The sequence below is a fragment of the Diadema antillarum genome, unplaced genomic scaffold (genome assembly GCF_040938485.1).
Source record: "Diadema antillarum isolate AM-2024a unplaced genomic scaffold, OU_Dant_1.0 scf00000133, whole genome shotgun sequence".
Taxonomy (NCBI): Eukaryota; Metazoa; Echinodermata; class Echinoidea; order Diadematoida; family Diadematidae; genus Diadema; species Diadema antillarum.
In genome coordinates, this window is record NW_027271022.1 from 524,483 (window position 1) to 545,908 (window position 21,426).

The 21,426-nt window shown below is 38.4% G+C and overlaps 1 protein-coding gene across 1 annotated transcript in view; it reads right to left on the minus strand.

Annotated features, from left to right (window-relative positions):
* Positions 1 to 18,557, minus strand: part of LOC139720786 (xanthine dehydrogenase/oxidase-like) — an 89,963-nt gene extending 71,406 nt beyond the window's left edge. The window contains exons 1-10 of the mRNA XM_071632127.1: positions 18,343 to 18,557; positions 16,462 to 16,519; positions 15,782 to 15,878; positions 15,002 to 15,110; positions 14,470 to 14,658; positions 14,068 to 14,133; positions 13,435 to 13,500; positions 10,477 to 10,618; positions 8,238 to 8,408; positions 6,506 to 6,582 (exon numbers count right to left, since the gene is read on the minus strand). Of these exons, the coding sequence (XP_071488228.1) occupies positions 6,506 to 6,582; positions 8,238 to 8,408; positions 10,477 to 10,618; positions 13,435 to 13,500; positions 14,068 to 14,133; positions 14,470 to 14,658; positions 15,002 to 15,110; positions 15,782 to 15,878; positions 16,462 to 16,519; positions 18,343 to 18,393 (1,026 nt within the window). The 5' untranslated portion in view covers positions 18,394 to 18,557. The remainder of the gene's footprint in view (positions 1 to 6,505; positions 6,583 to 8,237; positions 8,409 to 10,476; positions 10,619 to 13,434; positions 13,501 to 14,067; positions 14,134 to 14,469; positions 14,659 to 15,001; positions 15,111 to 15,781; positions 15,879 to 16,461; positions 16,520 to 18,342) is intronic.
* Between the last annotated feature and the right edge of the window lie 2,869 nt (positions 18,558 to 21,426).

Below are 21,426 nucleotides of genomic sequence, written 5' to 3' on the forward strand. Positions count from 1 at the left end.
TAACCAAATCATTTTGTCGAGAATGCAGAGAGCGCAAATTGCGTTCATCTGCTCGCTATCGTACTTTCGCGTCCAACCGATATCGGTTAGCATATAGCACAACAGATGTTCAGAACACAATGAACAGTGAAAGTTACACGAACGTTAAAATCAAAATGTCAAAACAACTATCATATTATGCAGGTATAGTCAGAGCGATAGCTTAGAAAGTTGCTACGGAATATACTTGTTCAATTTCCTAATGTCCTCTTTTCTATACCTGATTATTATCTTGTCGAGAATGCAGATGAATCAGCTCGCTATCGCGTTTGCACTGCACGTCAGAACGGATGCAGTAGACATTCTGAATACCATGAACTGAAATTTACACAAACGATAAAATTAAAATCTGAAAACAACTGTTATACAAAATAATAAAGCTATATATATTAAGAGTGATGGCTCAAACTGTTTCTACGGAATCTTGTTCGATTTCTTTAAAGCTTCTCCTCAATCTTACTATTTTGTCGGAAATGCAAAGAGCGCAATTGCGTGCATCTGCTCGCTGTCGTAGAACCGTTATGGGTCACTATAGTATACAATGTGTAGTACGGTTACAGTTCGTTATTCCGGAAGGTTCGTTTTTCCGAAAGTTCGTTAATCCGATAATGAAATAAGGTTTGCTATTCCGTATAGGTTCATTCGTCTGAAAATGAAATAAGATTCGTTATTTCGAAATTTTGTTTATCCGAAAATAAAATAAGGCTCGTTATTCCGAAGGTTCGTTATGGACTCTATTTAATTTTCGGATTAACGAACCTTCGGAATAACGAACATATGGAATAAAGCCACAAATATTCGGACTAACGAACCCTTTTTCATTTCTAGGCATAGGGACTTTGTGTGTTTCGGATTGACTAACTTTTGGAATAACGATCCTTCGGAATATGAAGGAACAACATCCGGTTAGTACAACAGAATCGGATGTTCAGAACACCATGGACAATGAAAGTATAAACACGAACTTTAAAATGAAAATCTGACTTCGAGTGTCATAATCAAATAGTTTAAAAAAAACACTATTACATGGTCAGAGCGATGGTTTAAAATACCTTTTTTCTACGAAATCTTGTTCAATATCGTTACAGGCTTAACGTCTCCTTCTCTAGCTGATAGTCCTATAGTCGAGAATACAGACTCTAGAGCGCAAACGCGCGCCATCTGCTCGCTATCGTATTTATTGCTTCGCGTCTGAGAACCGATATGGGTTAGTAAACAACATCATGCAGAACATCATGACCAATGAAAGCTACATCAAAATCGCAATATGAAAAACAATTGTCATACAGAAGATTTGTAATGGTAAATACGATAGCTCAAAATGTTTCTACAGAATGTGGGTCATTTTTTATGCTTTATTCTGATAGCTTTTTGTGTCTGCTTTTCAAGCTGATTATCTACTGGAAGTCAAAAATGCAGAGAGCGCAAATGCGCGCATATTCTCGCTACCGTAAGAATGCGCGGAAAAAAGAACACAACATGGCTAAGTGAAACAGACATTCAAAATAACATGAACAGTGAAAGAAACATGAACGCTTGAAGTAAATCGGAAAACACGTGTCACACAAAATAGTATAAGGTGTACAATCATGGTCAGAGCAATTTTTGAAAATGTTGCTACGGATTCTCTTTAATTTTTGATACTCTCTTCTCAACCAGATAATTTTGTCGGCCACTGAATGCAGAGAGCGCACTTGCGCGCATCTTCTGGCTGCCGTACTGTGCTATTAACAAAAACAAAAAACAAAACAAAACACACACACACACACACACACACACACACATAGGCCTTTGGGTTAGTAAAACAGCCTACTGGTAGTCAGAACATGAGCAGTGAAAGAAACGTTAACGCTATATAGAAGTCAAATCTATAAAAAAAAAAGAATTACGTGTCATAAAATAAGGTGTATGATATTCAATAATGATCAGGGGTCCGCTTCATAAAACTTGTTATCAGTGACATCTGCCACATTTCTATGACAAAATTGCTCTCAGCCAATGAGATGCAAGGATTTCAGTAGCTTGTCACATCTTTTATGAAACGGAGCCCAGATTGTTGTTAAAAATGTTGCAACGGATTCTTGTTCAATTACCTTATACTTTCTTCTAAACCTAATTATTTTGTCGAGAAATCAGAGAGCGCATTTGCGTGCTTCTGCTCGCTATCGTACTTTGCACAGTGAAAAATACAAGAACTTTAGAATTAAAATCTGAAAACAAGTGTCAGAGTGAAAATGTAGGCCCGACTATCATCGGTTGGGATATAGCCCGATCGGGTTACCAAAATCATTGATTTTTATTTTGTTTTTGGCGGCCCGAAAGTAAAATCTGGTGGCCCGAAAAAAAAAAATCACGAAAACATCAGAAAAACTAAATCGGTCCTACTTAAACATACGCTGTAGAAAATAAGTATCCTGAAGTGATACAGGTACCCACGTCTAACCGTTCAATCGTATACCGTTTATTCTGAGTTCTAAGATTTAGCAAATAGGCTTATAGATTATTATAAAAGTTGATGCCTTACGATCAAAACTTGCTTTGAAATGAGAAATTGATGGGAACATACTTTGCAGACATTGGTAAACATCCGGCATTTAAATTTTGTTTTAGCATTGTACATAAAGAGCCGAAAGTTACCGTTATTCATTTCTGATTGTAAAAGCAATCATCCAACATTTTCTACTATTTTAGCACCTTTACGGAGCCGAATGTTGCCGTTATTCATTTCCGAACGTGAAAGCAAACATCCTCTATTTATTTTAGCATCTAACTGAGCTGAGTGATATTGCTATTTACTTTCGAACGTATTATTAAAAGCAAACATCCGGCATTTATTTTATCATCGTTCCATACGGAGTATAGTTAGTCATTTCCGAATGTCAAAGGAATCATTCGACATCTTATCTTATTTTAGCATCTTCCGGAGCCGAATGTTATTGCTATTCACTTTAATACATAAAAGCAAACATCCGGCATTCACTTCGTATATACGGAGTTGAATATTATTGTTATTCATTTCCGAACGTCAAAGGGACATTCGATATATTTTATCTTATTTCATTTTATTTTAGCATCCTCCGAAGCTTAATGTTATTACTATTGATACTTTCGAACATAAAAGCAAACATCCGGCATTTCATCGTACGGAGTTAAATATTATCGTTATTCATTTCCGAACGTCAAACGGACCCACTCGACATTTCGTTATAGCATCTTTGGGAGCTAATGTTATTGCTATTTACTTTCGAAGATATCATCAAAAGCCAACATCAGACATTTATTTTGTTATCGTACGGAGTTGAATAGTATTGTTATTCATTTCCGAACGTCAAAGGGATCGTTCGAAATTTATTTTAGCATCTTCCAGAGCTGAACGATATTGCTCTTTACTTTCGAAAGTAGAAGGAAACATCGGCATTTATTTGATCATCGTACGGAGTTGAATATTTTTATTTCCGAATGTCAAAAACAAAAATTCGACATTAGTAATACACGAAGCTGAATGTTACTGCTATTTACGTTCGACCATAAAAACAAACATCAGATATAAATTTATTTTATCATCATACGGAGTTTGAATATTATTGTTATTTCCGAACGTCAAAACAAACATCAAACATTGATTTTACCATCTAAAGCAGCTGATTGTTACTGTTATTCATTTCGAAATTTTAAAGCAAACATCTGACTGTTATCTCAGCATCGTTTGGAGCAGAATATTACTACTATTCACTTCCGAATGCAAAAACAATCATCTGACATGTATTTTGGAATCTTCCAAAGCCGAATGTTATTGCTATTTACTTTCGAAAGTAAAAGCAAACATCCAACGTTTATTCAATCATCGTACGGAGTTGCAATGAATATTATTGTTATCATTTCGGAACGTCAAAGGGATCACTCGACATTTCAGCATCTTCCGGAGCTATGTTATTGCTATTTACTTTCGAACATAATCATCAAACATCCGGCATTTATTTGATCATCGTACGGAGTTGAATATTTTTGTTATTTATTTCCGAATGCCCAAAACAAAAATTCGACATTTATACGGGGCTGAATATTATTGCTATTTACGTTCGGCCATAAAAGCAAACATCAGACATTATCATCATACGGAGTTTGAATATTATTGTTATTCATTTCCGAACGTCAAAGCAAATATCAAACATAAAGCAGCTGAATGTTACCGTTATTCATTTCGAAATTTTAAAGCAAACATCTGACAGTTATTTTAACATCGTATGGAGCAGAATATTACTGCTATTCACTTCCGAACGTAAAAGCAATCATCTGACATTTATTTTGGCATCTTCCGAAGCCGAATGTTATTGCTATGAACTTTCGAAAGTAAAAGCAAACATCCGGCATTCATTTTATCATCTTACGGAGTTGAATATTATCTTTAATCATTTCCGAACGTCAAAGCAAACATTGACATTTATATCAGCATCTTCCGGAGCCGAATGTTATCCTTATTCATTTCCGAACGCAAAATCGAATATCTGACTTTAATTTTAGCACCGTACGGAGTTGAATCTTATCATTATTCGATTTCAAAAGTATAAGCAAACATCCGACATTAATTTTATTTTAGTATCATACGGCCGGAATCGAATATTACCGTTATTCATTTCCAAAATTAAAAGCAAACATCTGATATTTATTTTAGGTTCTGACGGAGCCGATTGTTACAGCTGTTCACTTCCAAAAGTAAAGGCAAACATCCGACTATTCTGGGGGAAAATCTTCATTTCCAAAATCTTGGTGGCCCGATGTGCGTTTTTAGCCACCGTTAGTGTCGAGCGCTGCATGGTTATGGTAAGAGCGATGGTTCGAAATGTTGCTACCGAATCTATTATTGTTGCATTTCTGACACGCTTTCTTGTCAATATTACTAGTATTATGATTATCTTGTCGATTTTGCAAAGAGCGTAATTGTGTGTGTGTGCATCTGCTCGCAATAGTACTGCGAGTGCAAGAACGAAGAAAGTACAATTAACAGACACTGAGAATAACAGCGGTAAAAGTCACACGAACTTTAAAACAACAAGTGAGTACTCTCGCGCCGACTTTAATGCGAGGAAAAGGAAGAGGATTTGACCTTCCTTTTTGGTGACAGAAATAATATGAGGTGTAAATTGGCGACCATCAGTTAGCAAAAGTAAAATACAAATTCGAAAGAAAAATGGAAAAGAAGGGGCCAATTGAACGCAACACACACACACACACACACACACACAAATAAAAGCATTCGTGTACTGAAACGCAAGATTATAGAATGACAGTGGACGGACGAATACACGTGTTCGTACACGTAGGGAACAAGGGAACAATGTACTACTACTCGCGAGTACGCCAACAGCTGGCGCTCTTACGATTTGTGGCTATGCGATGAAACGCCGTGTTCAAATTTGTAAACAAGGATGAGCGCGCGCGCAAGTGATCGCCACGCACTGAGCGCAATCGAGCGCATATGAGCGCGCTCATCCTGTGATGTTGATCGCAGGCGGAACTGTAGTCAGCATAAGTCCATATGTTATGTACACTTTGATACAGGTCTTTTAGCAAACAAGCATGCTACTATTAAGGTGGAAAAAGGTCGATTTAACAAAGATACGAGCAGTTTTGATACAGAAATAGAAACAGCCATAGATGGAAGAAATTCTTAATCTTTAGATTAATATATGATTTTTATGGTCAGCATAACACAGATAAGCATGAATCTATGCCACAAATGGAAACACTCTTGTCTACAATTAGGGAACCTGGTGTATCAGGATCCCATAAGGAACGGATAAATCTCTTATCATCCTCTTACAAGCAATCCATTATAACCACTGCAAATATGGGTAACATACAGCTGGACATGCCATAAAGATATGATATTAAAGTCTCTACACTTTGACAATAAATTTTGTGTTGCAGTGTACAATACTTGTACATTACATCAATTGTTATTTTAAGTCATCAGAAGCAACTTCTTTTGGATTCCCACAAACTGATAATAATGGTGTGAAGCTGGTAAGTACAAATTGTTAGTATTACTTTTCATGCCAGCGGAGTCATGTGAAAAATAAAAGACAAACAAAAGAAAACAAAACAAGTGACAGAGGTTACTTTCAGATATCATCTGACTCAACACAAGGATCAAAGGTGCATAATGAAATCTAATTTCCCAGGACTGGCTATCACACCAGAGACTGATGATGACAGTTTTGGGTCACAGCACTTTTTTGAAGACCTGGGGGACCAGGTAAATGTTTCCTTCTCTTTTTTTTTCAAATGTTTGACCCTTTGCATGCCTACTAGTACCTGGACGGTCAATGGTTTTGTTTGCTTTATTTTGTTTTCTGTTTTGTTCCGTGTTTTGCTTTGTTTTGCAATCTGTTTTGGGGACAGGGTCATATTACTTTTATTACAACGTATGCTAGAGCTCCCACATGCATGAGAACAATGCACTCACAGCCATATTCCTGATCTGCTGTCCTCCAAACCAGCGCAGGATCTCAAGAATGGCAGATGCGCTGCGAGTCTGATATTCTGGACAGCACAAGGAGAGAGGGTCAGATGATGTGAGAGAGCAGAAATTCTGTCATCTGGCAGAATTGTACATGATTGTATTCTAAGCCATAAAATTATAGCTCATTCATTCATTTAGGTGTCTTCTGCTCTCATTTCTTTTTTCTTCACTGTGGGGCATTCTCTTAAACCGGGGGAAAAAAAAACAGACTTGTGACAAAAAAACAAATATGAAATACTTTTCTTTCTGTTGCGCTATACACCCATTTTTGTCTCCTGTAAATAATACTGGGTGTCACGAGTGGAGTGACAGACGCTCTCCTCCACTGAGGTCAATTTGCATAGAATTTGTAAATAAGCACTTAAGTATGTAAATTGACGCAAACTCTTTAGCATTTCAATAGAAGAAATTCCAGACCGCTCTCGGTAGAGCCACGGTAGTGCTATGTGTGGCAAGGAGCGGCAGTATGACATCAGGCCTTGAAGGGGACATCACGCTGTGGTGCTGTCTCCGTGACATGGCCACTTGTGAATGGCCACTCGCTAACAGTGACAGGGGCCGCCACCCCAGTCAGTATTAACTAGAGATACCCACAGATAGTGGTAAGTGCATTAATTTTGAAATGTTTATGTATTCAATTGGCATAATTCGTTTGTGTAACGGATATCCGAATTGAGAGTGAATTGTGATAAAGGTTTCAGTTAATATGTGATGTAGATACAATGGTTATTGTTAAACGCTCAAGTTAATATGTGATATAGAATATAGAATGGTTGTTATTTATGGTTACATGAGCCTGAATATATTTGTATAATGAGGTAATTCGAACGTCAGTCAGGATGTGAATGTAATATGAATGTGTTTCAGTGCTCTGGCTTGAAGTAATGTGATTATTTTAATATTTGAAGGGTTTCCGGGTTTCCCGAAGGGTCAAGGGCCCACTGACACTGCAAGAGGCAGGTGCATAAAGGCGTCGTTGACTGTCGACCAGCTCCGAGGCAGTAAGGGAGCATAGACTGTCGACCGGACTTCATTCCTGGATGCTGAGGAGACACCGCTAAGACGTCCGTCGGGAGAGCGACCACGCAAACGGCAATCGCGAAGAGTTGCTACGACAGACCACGCGACAGTCCATACCAGCACCAGCGTAACGGGGCCCCGTCGTCGACCGACACCGTCGTCGACCTGCATTGCCATCGTCATACGTCGTCGTCATAAGCCATCGTCACACAACGTACATCCGTGACAGCCATTCGAGGTGAAATGAATCCAATTTGAGTTAAACATAGTAAAGTCCTAAGAGCCAGAAAGCCACTGAGCAGGAATAATTTATGTTCGTTTTTTCTCTTTTTATAATTTGCTGTAAAACCAATAGTCAGTTATAGACAATTAAAATATTTGAGTTAACTGAATGCACATTGTTTCCTCCGTTTCGTCTTGTATGAGTTACAGCCTGCCAACAGTTCTCAGAGGTTATGAAGATTTCTTTGTTCCGTTTATTTCCATATATAAGGATGGAAATCGGGCAAATTCTGTGACACTGCGTATTCTTCCATCCCATTAAGACAGAAAAAGCTAAAGAAGATATTAAAACCATCGTGAAGTTCAGTGCATTGCACATAATATGCAATCATTACTCAGAACACGATTTACAATAGACAGTAATAAACCATACCTGGGTATTTATCGACCACTTCTTTGAGAATCCTCTCCAGTTCTGTCACGGTGACCCCTGACCCTAAGGTGACCCCAGTGTCAGAGGTTGTGACCTTGGTCAGTTCTGTTATCCCATTTCCAGGGGAGACCACGCAGAGTATTTCAACCCCATCACGGGTTTTCTCCACTCCTGTCCACATTAAATCAAAGTAGATGAATCATTTTGTGCACACAAAAAAAAAATCTGTGTACAGTAATGTCATTGGACACACATGGTCAGCTGCATAATGGCCTTCTTTAAATGAACATTTTTGAACAGCATGACCTTCTTATTCCACAGAAGATGCTAATGAAAGTGAGTTACAGTCAGACCTGTCTATAGTGGCCACCCACAGGAGATGAAAAAAGTGGCTGTTGAAGACAGGTGGCCGCTATAGACAGGGTCGTTAACATGGCTTTTCTCTTGGGGAAAACTGTGTTTAGGGGCTGCATACGACACATGGTTGCTAAAGACAGTGATTCATTCTCATTGCAGCAATAACATCTACTTTTTCTCTTTTTTTTTCTCTCATTTTTTTGCTGAATTTCATACACTTGCCACAAAAGTAAATACATCACATAGTCATGGTGTGTAGATTTGATCATTAACTATCGCTAGAGCTAACCCTATATACTGGGCTATTTTGAAATTGTAAATCCCAAGCGGCTTATTTGCACCATCCCCCCTCCCAGATTTCTGCCACCAATTGCTAGATCATCTCAAAATCAGAATGCATGTTGCCCATTATGTAACCCACAACACATCATTTTCTCTGAATTATGCTAATTATGCTAATTTATGCATTTTATTTGCTGTGCATCAGATTTTAAGCTCTAAATCCCAAAATAAAACTTGATATGGACATTTTTGTGTGTCTATGTGTGTAAATACTCTCTGTAGTATTATAAATGAATTTACATGAAGGAAATTGTGGCATCAAAATCAATTTCAATTTCTTTTGTTTTTTATTGTTTTTTACTTCTGATGTATTTCTTTTTGACTTATTATGCGTTTCTTTGTTCTTTTATTTCTCGTTTTACATTCTTTCTTTCTATCTAGAATATCTGATAACCAAAAGGAATGTCATCTGAGTAAAACCAAGGAAAAACATTCATCTGACACTTCCTGTAAGACCCTTACATTGTAAACAACAACGTTATTGGAAACTACCATAATGATATTTTGGTGACATTGGTCACAAAAATGTGCCATATCTTAGCAAGCTTATGCCTGATATTTGCTACTAGGGTTTTAAAAATGTGCGCAAAATGTGAAAGAAAAAAGTAATGACATTTCTGAAGAAAAAAAAAATCATATTAAAGGGAAGCAGTCCTGAGATTTTCACTGTACTGATAATTAAGAAGAGTAAAAAATATAACCTTTCACCAATTTATACGCGTGGACATCAAAAATTGTCTCCGTACACGATTTTTAAAAAATAATTCCTGCAAGCGATCGTGTAAGAGCCTGCCAAAAGGTGCAACGTCATTGATGCCCTACTCTCAAGTTGACAGCCGTGCCTCAGAAAACCAATTTAAGTGTTCAAAATGATCATATCTGATTTTTTCAAAAAATGTGACAATATGTGGTTTTATTATTTCAAACAAAATATTTCAAGCTTTTTATATACATAAAAATAAATAGTAAACATGTATTTATAAATAACTAGGGATGACGAGCAGAACACCGCTGGAAAGAGTTGTGCATCGATGACGTATGACTCTCCGCCAAGACTTGCTCATTTGCAGAGTCACACTTTTTTAACCGAAATGTACGAGCTTATTTGGTGATTTGAAAGTTGCTTTGTTTTTGATGAAAGTAGTTCATTGGAGGTACCAACAACAACATATTTTTTTAAATTTCGTGAGGACTGCATCCCTTTAAAATTATCACAATAAACTCCCTCCCCCTCTCAGCTTCATAGGGTATACCGGGAAAAGTGTGGGGGTTTTTTGTCTATATAAAGTAAATACTACTACAGATATCATGTCATCTAAGATATATTGCTATTTTGCTTGCTCATCAATATCCAGCATGATCTTGCAGATTAACAAGACACTAATAGCTAAGCAGACATGGTGAACATTTCTGGAATATTTTATCCCTATTGTATAATGAAGACTGTACAAAGCTGGTTGAGCACAGAAAGAACAATTGGCACTGTACAAATTTGATGAGGTAAGAACCTTAGTTGTTGATAATCAAATAAGAGCTTTACCCATCATGGTATTTCCTGCAATCATGATAACACTGCGGTCATCTGCCTTGATTCTCAGTAGCTCTGTGAGCGACGAAGCCAGGGTCCAGGTGAACCCACCTTTTGCAAAGGTTGCAGTTCTGTTATACTCATCATAATCAGCCTGACAATACAAAGAAGCGGAGGAAATATTAACAGATTGATAACTTGGCCATGAACTATAAAATATATCAAAAAAAAAAAAATAGCAGCATTGCTATATCAGCTTTTAACCTTTTCCCCCAAATTTGCCGAGTACACTCCTCTTGCATGGTCACACATAGGCAGGTTTCTTTGGTAACACATCCTTGAAGACTGTTTGTTTCACTTGTAAAGTCACACTTACCATTGTAACTTAGATTTTATGATAAAGGATAATTGACTCTTGGCAAATAGTGCAGCTTTCACGCTGACTGAATCCCATTATAGTGATTTCTAATAAAATAGTAAAATTTGATATGAGAGTACACCACAAAAAAGTCTCAAAATTATAAACTCAGAAGGCAGCCATTTCTATACTATGTTTTATAACTGCCCTCATGGGGAAATCAAATTTGTTTGAAATAGGAAACTTACTTGCAGTTTGCTGAATAAGTAATGGTTCATCACCATGATCGTTTCATGTGTTATTATCATTATCATTATAATTGTTAGTAGTTAATCATTATCATCTATCAATGATAATATCATCATTGTAATATCATGCTTCATTTTTCCTTCTGCTAATTACTACATGTATCATCATAAATGTTACTACTGTATGTTTTTTATCACTACTATCATTATCATCATCATCATCAAAATTATTATCATCATTTCGCATCATGATTTCCTCTTTAAAAAAAAAAATGTAGCATTTAGTAGTAACTCAAAAGAATGCTCCCTTAGCCTGCCTGGAAGATGAAGACAAAACAAACAAGGAAAAGTAGAATTTACGCGGTGCGCAATATATGTCCCCGCTGGAAGTAGCATTTTGTAGCAAAATGTACAATACAGGTCACAAATCAAGGTCAAAGGTCAAAGAAATCAAAGGTCAAAATTCTGTGTAGAAGTTTTGAAGCCCTCACCTGCTGCCATCACATAAAGCAAACGGAATCGAAATCGGGTTAGAAATGGCGAAGGAGTAGCATTTTGTAGCCATTGTACAATATAGGTCCAAAATCAAGGTCAAAGGTCAAAGAAGTCAAAGGTCAAAATTCTGTGTAGAAGCTTTGAAGCCCTCACCTAGTGCCATCACATAAAGCAAACGGAATCGAAATCGGGTTAGCAATGGCGAAGGAGTAGCATTTTGTAGCAAAATGTACAATACAGGTCAAAAATCAAGGTCAAAGGTCAAAGAAGTCAAAGGTCAAAAATCAAAGTCAAAGGTCAAAGAAGTCAAAGGTCAAAATTCTGTGAAGAATTTTTGAAGCCCTTACCTATTGCCATCACATAAAGCAAATAGAATCGAAATCGGGTGAGAAATGGCGAAGGAGTAGCATTTTGTAGCAAAATGTACAATACAGGTAAAAAAATCAAGGTCAAAGGTCAAAGAAGTCAAAGGTCAAAATTCTGTGTAGAAGTTTTGAAGCCCTCACCTAGTGCCATCACATAAAGCAAACAGAATCGAAATCGGGTGAGAAATGGCGAAGGAGTAGCATTTTGTAGCAAAATGTACAATACAGGTAAAAAAATCAAGGTCAAAGGTCAAAGAAGTCAAAGGTCAAAATTCTGTGTAGAAGTTTTGAAGCCCTCAACTAGTGCCATCACATAAAGCAAACGGAATCAAAATCGGGTTAGAAATGGCGAAGGAGTAGCATTTTGTAGCAAAATGTACAATATAGGTCAAAGGTCAAGGTCAAAGGTCACAACTGAAATTCTGTGTAGAAGTTTCAAAGCTCCCACATAGTGCTATCATATAAAGCAAACACAATCAAAATTGGCTCATAAATGACAGAGAAGTAGCAAATTGAAGATTTTGATCACACACAGACGCACACACGGACGGACACACGGACGGACACACACACGTACAGAGCCCGTTTCATAGTCCCCTGCTCGAACTCGTTTGGCGGGGACAACAAAGAGTATAGAACTAATATTACTATAAAATGCAGGACTTCCTTACGGCCAGTAAACATCAAAACATACCTCTTGGCCAATGAGATTGTAGACTTTCGTCAAGTCACTCTAAAATCTAAGCTGTCAAACAAAATTGCACAAAATTGCAAAACTACCTGACGAATGTATGAAATAGTTCAACTTAAAAGCTAAACCATCCATTACTGTCTTTTGTGCACTAAATGGCACAGACATTGGAATGCTTTAATCCCATACTGAGTGACTATAATGTCACAACAGCTTTCCCGTTGAACTGAGGCATTGGTACAGCCGAGTGAGATGGCTGAATTTACATCACAGTGTACATGTAGATGCACAAGTTGAACAGGGATGAACTGCATGTTTTAATGGAAATGCTTGGGAAGCTTAGATGAGGGTTAGCAAGACTTGTTTAAAGGGATAACATAATATCGGTTGAAACCTGGCTGCAGGTTACTAACTTTTTGGTAAAATAATGAGAAACCTCTTATGAAGTATGAAAGAGCAAGTAACCTCAAGAGAAACTCAATGTTTACTTGATGAAAATTGGGTTTGAAATGGCCGATTAACAAATACAAAGGGATATTAATAAAAGGTGGGACCGATGTTTTAGTAGGATCGCTTTGTTTTACCTTGTATTTGAATATCTCAGCCATTCTAAAACTGATTTTAATCAAATAAACTTTGAACTCCTCTTAAAATTGTATGCGCTTTAGCATTTCATAGAGTGGTTTGTAAGTATCTCATTAAGAGGTATAACACTAAAACTTCACCTCAACCAATACTACCATCCCTTTAATATCCATCAAATACAAGAATATGAACCACATCAACTGCAAAATGCAGAGTGTATAAACTCACCAGTAATTCAGGAGGAAATATTGGTTCTTGAGTTGAGTCATAAGGCTGGAAATCAGTATTTTCTTCCTAAATACAAACAAAAGGAATACAGAGAGAGAGAGAGAGAATACATTCAGAAAAAGAAGAAAAAAAAAGATGTTGACATCAAGTACAGACAGGGCTATAAACAGCTACTTACTACTGCAATAGTTTTGTGCTCATAGTGATAGTTATTGATGGTTGGAAACATTATCTTTAAATGTAAGACTGATACAATGTTTATTATCTACAACAATAGAAATCAATGAAGAGAGATCAACTAGTTGCAGATATTCATCATGTAGAGGTGCTAGAGTCAAAGAGAGACACTGCATCATGAAATAGTCGAAGATCAGAATGCAGATTACTTGAAATGCTGGTTTCATAATCCCTGTTCAATGAAGAGGAAGTATTTTAAAACTGCATCACTACTGTCTGAATTAATGGATGGCTTACTGCATCGAAACCACAATGACATATGAAACCAGAACAACACATTCAAGCTATCATATATCTTTTAGTTTCCTGAGAGAAGGACTGAAAGTGGATATGGGTCAGTTATACAGCTCAAAAACCTATAAAGTGACATACACGATGTATGTGCACAGTTCATACCATATTGTTGTCTTGGTCCGGTGATCTTGATTTGCAAGGCCCTCCCGTCACCTGGCAACAGTTTTCCTGAAAAAAAAAAAATCAAAACAAAACAAAACATCAGCAGATGATAATACAAAGAAATGATAGGTATGAACTATGCACCACAACCACACAACTTTCAAGTACCATCACATGCACATACTTATTTAAATACACATTTTCATTTATCAGTTGATAGCTACATGAGTATAATTTTGTAATGCATTATACAATTCATCAATAGAATAGTTTGCTATGACCTACGAATCATAGCCTGCAGCCTACTGACAGCCATTTCATTTTTGTTTCTTTCAAATTGGCAAAGTGCAACCTGTTACTAGATAGGGGACACAAAAAGCTCAAGCTACTGCAAAATCTCACCCCACAGAATGACTTGAAGCCATCCAGGATGGTCCTGTAGCCGGTGCATCGACAGAGGTTCCCCTCGAGGTGGCGTAGGATGTCCTGGACACTTGGCATGGGGTTACTTCGCAGCAGGGCGTACATGGACATCACCATACCAGGGCTGCAGAATCCACACTGAGAACCATGGCTCTTGGCCAACCTCTCCTGGCAATTTGATACATAGACAATGTACTTGTTTAGTAATTTATCTCCTTTCATAGTTGGCCCATTTTTGGGTGTGGCCGACATGCTGATGCAAGCAGACTTACACTACTGAGGGTACACTTTAACTTTACTACTTTACTCAAGTCAGGTGTGTCAACGTACATAATCTATTTTCTATCTAAAACCTAAACAAATTCATTGCATCCCTGGACAAGGAAGAGATTACACAGAAAATATCATACTACATTGTACTTCCAATCCCTTCACTCTACTTCAATTGTAGACAGTTAAAGGTAGATTATGGATTGTTGTTGGCTCTTCCTGCCTGCACCCATAATCTCACCTGTACAGCGTGGAGTCTGGTCCGGGCACTGCCTATGCCCTCAACAGTGGTCACTGCCTTCCCATGGAGCAGGCAGATTGGGGTCAAGCACGCCATGACTGATTTGTGCCTAGTAGGAAGAAGTGTATAACATCCATGTACTATAATATCAATTCATCTTGTAAGAGACTTTGTTGGGGAAATACAATATGGTGTTATAGATACACACTGTCAATACATAATTCCTAGCTGTACTAAAGTACACACACCGTATGTATATACTGATAGGTATTTTAAGGTTTTAAGTTCAACTGACTGAAAAGAGTGTGACCCATCAGCAAAAAAGCATATAACTAAAGTCTCTGAGGATTGATATTCTATTGGCATTCTTGCAACTCTTCCCTCTTCAGCCTTTCCAATGATAGAATTACATTGTAGTTGTACACTTTACTTCCAAAGAAGTAAGCCACTATAAATACACTGTGAGCAAAATTTGAGACCTCAAATTATGGCTTTCAAGTTTACATGCTGTCATCAGGCATGAAGGGGATTCTAACACAATCTTTGCCTCTCAAATTCTCATTAAAAGGGTGGTAGTTCAGGTTATCATAGATCAAATTTCGAATAATATCAAATTTCTTGGTGTTCTGCCAACAGACTATACCACATTTGTGCTTCCATGTTTATTATTATCAATAACTTTATCTGAGTAACGTATGATGGGGGACACATGTTATACAGCTGGAAAATGGCCATATTTGACAAGTTGCATCAGAGGAACAGGCTGAAACACTTAAGTACCTGACTGCTCGTGTTTGGGGGTGCACATCCGACACCATGACGGTGCATGCACCACATCCTCCCTCGCTGCAACCCACCTTGGTTCCACATAACCGCACTGACAAATTGCAGTCAAGGAAAACGGCCATGACAGATATGCTAAAGCAGGTACAACTGCACCTACATGTATACCTGGTGTGCAATAAATTGTACACTACAGCAACACGAGTACAGTTTATTCTCCAACCAAAAGCCATGGTATACATTTAATTAGAGCCAGTCATATTGCAGGCTCCACTCAGTCAAAAAGGGACTTGAAAAGTTTAACACAAGTACCCCAATTTGGATGCAAAAACAAATATTTCAATGTTTCAGATAGGACTAACAATAATACATATAAAATTGTTTGCTTGTTAACGTTTCACTTGGCTGAATCTTCTTTGCGGTCCATGTTGATCAATTACCAGAGTTCTTTCATGACAACGCTGATGAAATGATATGAAGAAAAATATTATTCAGTACCAGTATATACACTGTAATAAAATCAGTGTACAGTGTAGTTGGTTGGATGGGTCAAAGATGAAAAGTGTTCATACGATGAACACTTTTCATCTTTTACAAAACCAGACAATGAAATTGAAAAGAAAATTTGGGACTCTTGTGTGTTTGTTGTTTTTGTCAATGATTTTACAAAAGGATACACTTCCCCCTCAGGTAAGTTGCCAGGTTCATCTGTGGATCTGCATCTTTTTCAACAATCTGCAAAACAAGAATGCACAGATACTGTCTCATCATTACAAAAATATCGAATGTCATAATGACCCTGTAGTGTACTTGTTTGGCTCCCAAAACAAGATCTTATTGGGAATATGAGACAACTAAGCCATAATCAGTCCTACTTTATCTGGCTTTTGATTAATATGCAGCATGAGTGCATAGGCTTGAAAATATTTGAATTACATTAATTAAGTTTAGCTCCAACTCTACATTCTGACCCAGTCAGACACAATCGAAATCACTTTATTTCATGCACACTCTTTAAAATGAAGAATTCTCTCTTTTTTGTGTGTGTAAGTGATGAACAAGTTAGATAATTATACACTTCATGCTGTGGAAAAAACAAAAGATTTAATGCAATAAACAGGTCTACACACTTCTATTCTCTATGTACAGTCCTGCAACCTTGCCTCTCTTTGAGGCAATTATACTATTTCATAATTTGGACCGAAGAAATATCTATAGCTTTCAACTTTCAGAAAATTAGACGTAGGAGAGATTAAAATTAATTGAATAGGGCCTGTAAAAAGAGAACTTTGCAGGCCCGTAACTAAGCCGCTAAGGGGGGTGGGGGGGGGGGGGGGGGGGGGGGGGTTCAGGGGGTTCGAATGAGCAGGGTCCAAAATACACCCCTTCCAGAGTGAGGCCACTATTTCTAATTTTGACCCCCCCCCCCCCCCCTAAAAAATCTTACCAATTTTGAACCCCCCCCCCCCCCCCCCCCCCACCCCCCCCCCATAAACATCCTAGTCACGGGCCTGCTTTGGAAGACTTTGACTGAGGCCCTAGGTGATTATCCTACTAAGGCTGACGGTAATGTTTCTATTGACTATATTTGTAAAAATTTTTATTGTAGCTGGCTTTTTAAATACCAGTACCAAAATTAATAGGAAAATAATTTGCTCTCCTTTCTGGCCATTTCTGTACAGCTTAAACATACATTCTCAACATAATAGTGTAACGTTAGAATTCTTGTAATAAAACATAAAATTTGTAATTAGCCTAGTAGGGCATCTTTGATCTTCAAAAACCCTAACAGTTACAGAGGACGGACGAGCCCCAGCTCTTGCCCTCATTGAAAATCAAAATCAAAAAATAATGTCCCAAGTGGTTGGTTTATCTCCCCTAGTGGACTTATCATGAAAATGCAATGAACAGGAATTATGCAACAAGGTAAATGAAAGCAGAGCGAGTGTATTGCATCCCGCCGCCGATCACGGCGAGGTGGATGCCAGTCTTGGATGCCATTGACTGAAGACTGTCCTCGCCGTGGTCGTGGCTATCCGCTCGAGCGAACAGCACTGGTGCAGTATCTCGGTACCTGGACAGAATCTCAAATCTCGACGCACGGCGTCCGGCGCGGGGTGCGCGGCCGTGGTACTGTACCTGCTGAGCTGGACGATACGAGTACACGACGGTGTTGAAGTAAAAATCTCAGTCCCTGTAACCAGTAATATTTTGAGGGAAAACGTCCCAAACGAACACACGCTTGCACCGTTGGTGTTAAGACGAAACTGTGAGTACATTTTGTATATCGCACTTCAGTAATGTGTATAATCGGACTAAGGACACACATACAAATAGATCTACGTGATCATAAAATGAACCTACATCCTATGTTAGGTGTGAAACGCATTCGTACTACAGGGCCTATTTACAGACGTACAGTACAGTTGTACTGGTACTCGATCACGTATGCGTAGTGGTTTCGAGCACATCCCAAAATCGAAATAAGAGTTAACGTTACACAGGGAAATTCATCCGAACCTCGACGTATTGTAATTACTAGCTAGTACCAGAAGTACCTTGCGTCCATTGCAGAAAAATTTGAGCTCGCATCTACCATATTCAGGCATCTCTGAGGTGTTTGAAAATCCAGGACCGAAGCGATCGTCACTTTTTAATTAGGCGTGCAGTGCTGACGATACTACGCGCGACGCTAACGCTGGGTATCGGAGGGAAGGGTGGTACGTTGGTGTGGTGGTATTGTGGAGGTCGAAGGCTCCGGTATCGAAGAGTCTGTGCGTCAACTTGGCGTCTGTACAAACAGCTTGCTCTGGATCTGTGCAGGGAGGTGAGAGGTGTCTCACCTCCCTGATCTGTGACTGCACCTGCGTGCCAGAGCGAGGTCATACAACCCGTACCGTAATAATTATCGAAGTTGAAGAGCTAGAGAAGCGTTCCCCTACCGAATGATGTCCACCACTACCACCCCCCCCCCCCCAACTTAAACCTTGCCACAAGTTCAGTACATCCCCAATATTGCTGGCCGCTTTTGAAAAATGTGAACATATATGTTTGTTCCAGATTTTGAGAGATCGTTACTAGGTTAAGGATGACGATACAGTTGTACATGTGTTAGGATAGTGACCCAATCACGGACTTTTGGAAAGGGGCCAGCAAAATTTGCCCCCCTTATATCACAGTTTTTTTTTTCCTTTCATTAAAGCAGCATGACGCAAGTGACGTCCTACGTGGTACTGGTAGGGACCGCGGGTACAATTAAGTTTATGATAATGTCCTGCGAAAAGAAGGCCAGCCCAGCAATGCTTTGCAGCAAAAACATGGTAGCGGGTTGTACACGAGAATTGGAACAATAGATTTTATTTCGTAAAATTCGAGACCCTATTTTACCATTTATGGGAAATTGAAATATACCCTTGATTTGTCTTCTTCGGGAAAAGATACGCCCCCCCCCCCCCTACAACTTTTCAGGATTTTCCCCGGGACCGCTTTTAGCCCCTACAAAAATCCGGAACGCGCATGCGGTACAGAATTGGTGACCAATGGAGGGGTGGGGGGGGGGGGGGGGGAGGAAGGGATCCAGGCTCAAAATCACCCATTATTTTATTCGGTCTTGAACCCCCCCCCCCCCCATCTGAATATGTGTATAAGCTACTTTGGGGCTCGTTATTACCCTGGAAGGAAAACAATTTTTATCAAATTTCCACATACAACTGTACAACTTCCATGCACACTTGTCAGCTTATGTTTTCATGAAGGCAGAAAAGTTGTGGGATCTGCTTATAGTATGATATATCAAAACAATCAGAGGCGTATATAATTTATTATAGTTCATATCGGACTATTTCCTACAATAGGCCCTATATTATTTGCAGATAATCAGGGGTATATAAGGGTCTACATCGACCCTAAAACTACAAGTGTTACTGCCTCTGTTTTCCTCCACTGCTCGTAGTCGCGATGGGCAGCTGTATCATACAGCTTCTTGCAGACCTCCATGATGCCATGGAAGTCTGCATGGTCCATTCTTCCTGGCCGATCATCTACAGAGAAGTCACATCTTTCGGCTCTCTTGCCCGACTCAATACAATTCTTGATTCTTGATTTTTTTTCCCCCCATATAGGCTCTCTGTAGAGTTAATTGTAACTGTATGTTATTTCTTAATTGTGCCATAATATTCTGAGCCAGTGTCAGACTAAAAGACCCAATTCTGACATGCACAGAATCAGGTTCACAGATAAGCTTTTCAGGGTTAAGAAGTCACACATAACTTTCATCCTACGATATGTTTGCACACGCCATTCTCATGCTCGGGGGACTGGATCCTTCTTACATCCATTGACTGATGCAGAACGTATAACTAGTACAACTCAGACATTTTCTATGCATTTCATTTTATTACTGAATAGCATATCCTTATGAGCAATGAGCGACAGCTGATATCCTTTCTTCTGGAATGATTTCAGGCTTCAGTGACTTTACTGTTGATAACACATGAGCATTAATCGCAAACTGTTATGATGCGCCTTTACATTTTTTTTTTTCGATGCAACTCATGCATCCGAGTTACTACAAAATATTTGAGAGAACCTGCATGCACATGTTTGTTTTGGTTTTGATTTCAAGTATCATTATCTCTTTGCACATCAAGGAAAAACTATAACAGGGCTATCATATACAATGTACCTCGAAGATACAATATTCGGAGGCTATGGATACGCTGGTAAATGGATATAAAGGCAATGTTAATCATTGTTAGAACTATAGAAGTGAGATCGCAAGTTTGTTAGTCGAGAGCAATGTCCATGAACGGGTGGTGATAAAATCTATCACAGACACACATATTATCGCACGCATTAATTAAAGGACAAGTTCACCTTCATAAACATAAGGATTGAGAAAATGCAACAATATTAGTAGAACACATCAGTGAAAGTTTGAGGAAAATTGGACAATCGATGCAAAAGTTATGAATTTTTTAAATTTTTGTGTTGGAACCGCTGGATGAGGAGACTACTACAGCTTGTGAGTCATATGCGTACAACAGTATAAAGAAAATGTAAAAGAAAATTCAACATATTTTCACTTTTTTCGCATAATAAAAGAGCACTTCACTTGCCTCTTTCTAAAGGCAGGGGGAATAATATTGCCCATAACATTTGTCGGTAACGAGTCAGGGGAATGTGTACTTTTTTCAAAAGATGGAATTTTGTGAAATTCTCTTTATATTATCCTTATATTGTTGTACGCATGTGACATCTAAGTTATTCATACACTGCAGTAGTCTTCTCATCCAGCGGGTACTGCACAAAAACTTCAAAAATTCATAACTTTTGAACGGATTGTCTGATTTTCCTCAAACTTTCAATGATGTGTTCTACTAATATTGCTACATCATCTCAATCCTTATGTTTATGAAGGTGAACTTGTCCTTTAACTCATCTCGAGTCTTGCTATACATTACGGCTACATACATAGGCACCTGCAGTTGGGGACAAAAGGTATACAGCTGTGCATCACTGTAGAAGGGAAATATTCATCAGATTTTCAGCAATTTCTTTTACCCTGTCAACTTACATGATGATAGACATGTTGTATATACAGGTCTATGTGTGAGCTATTAAAAACCCGAGACATGATACTC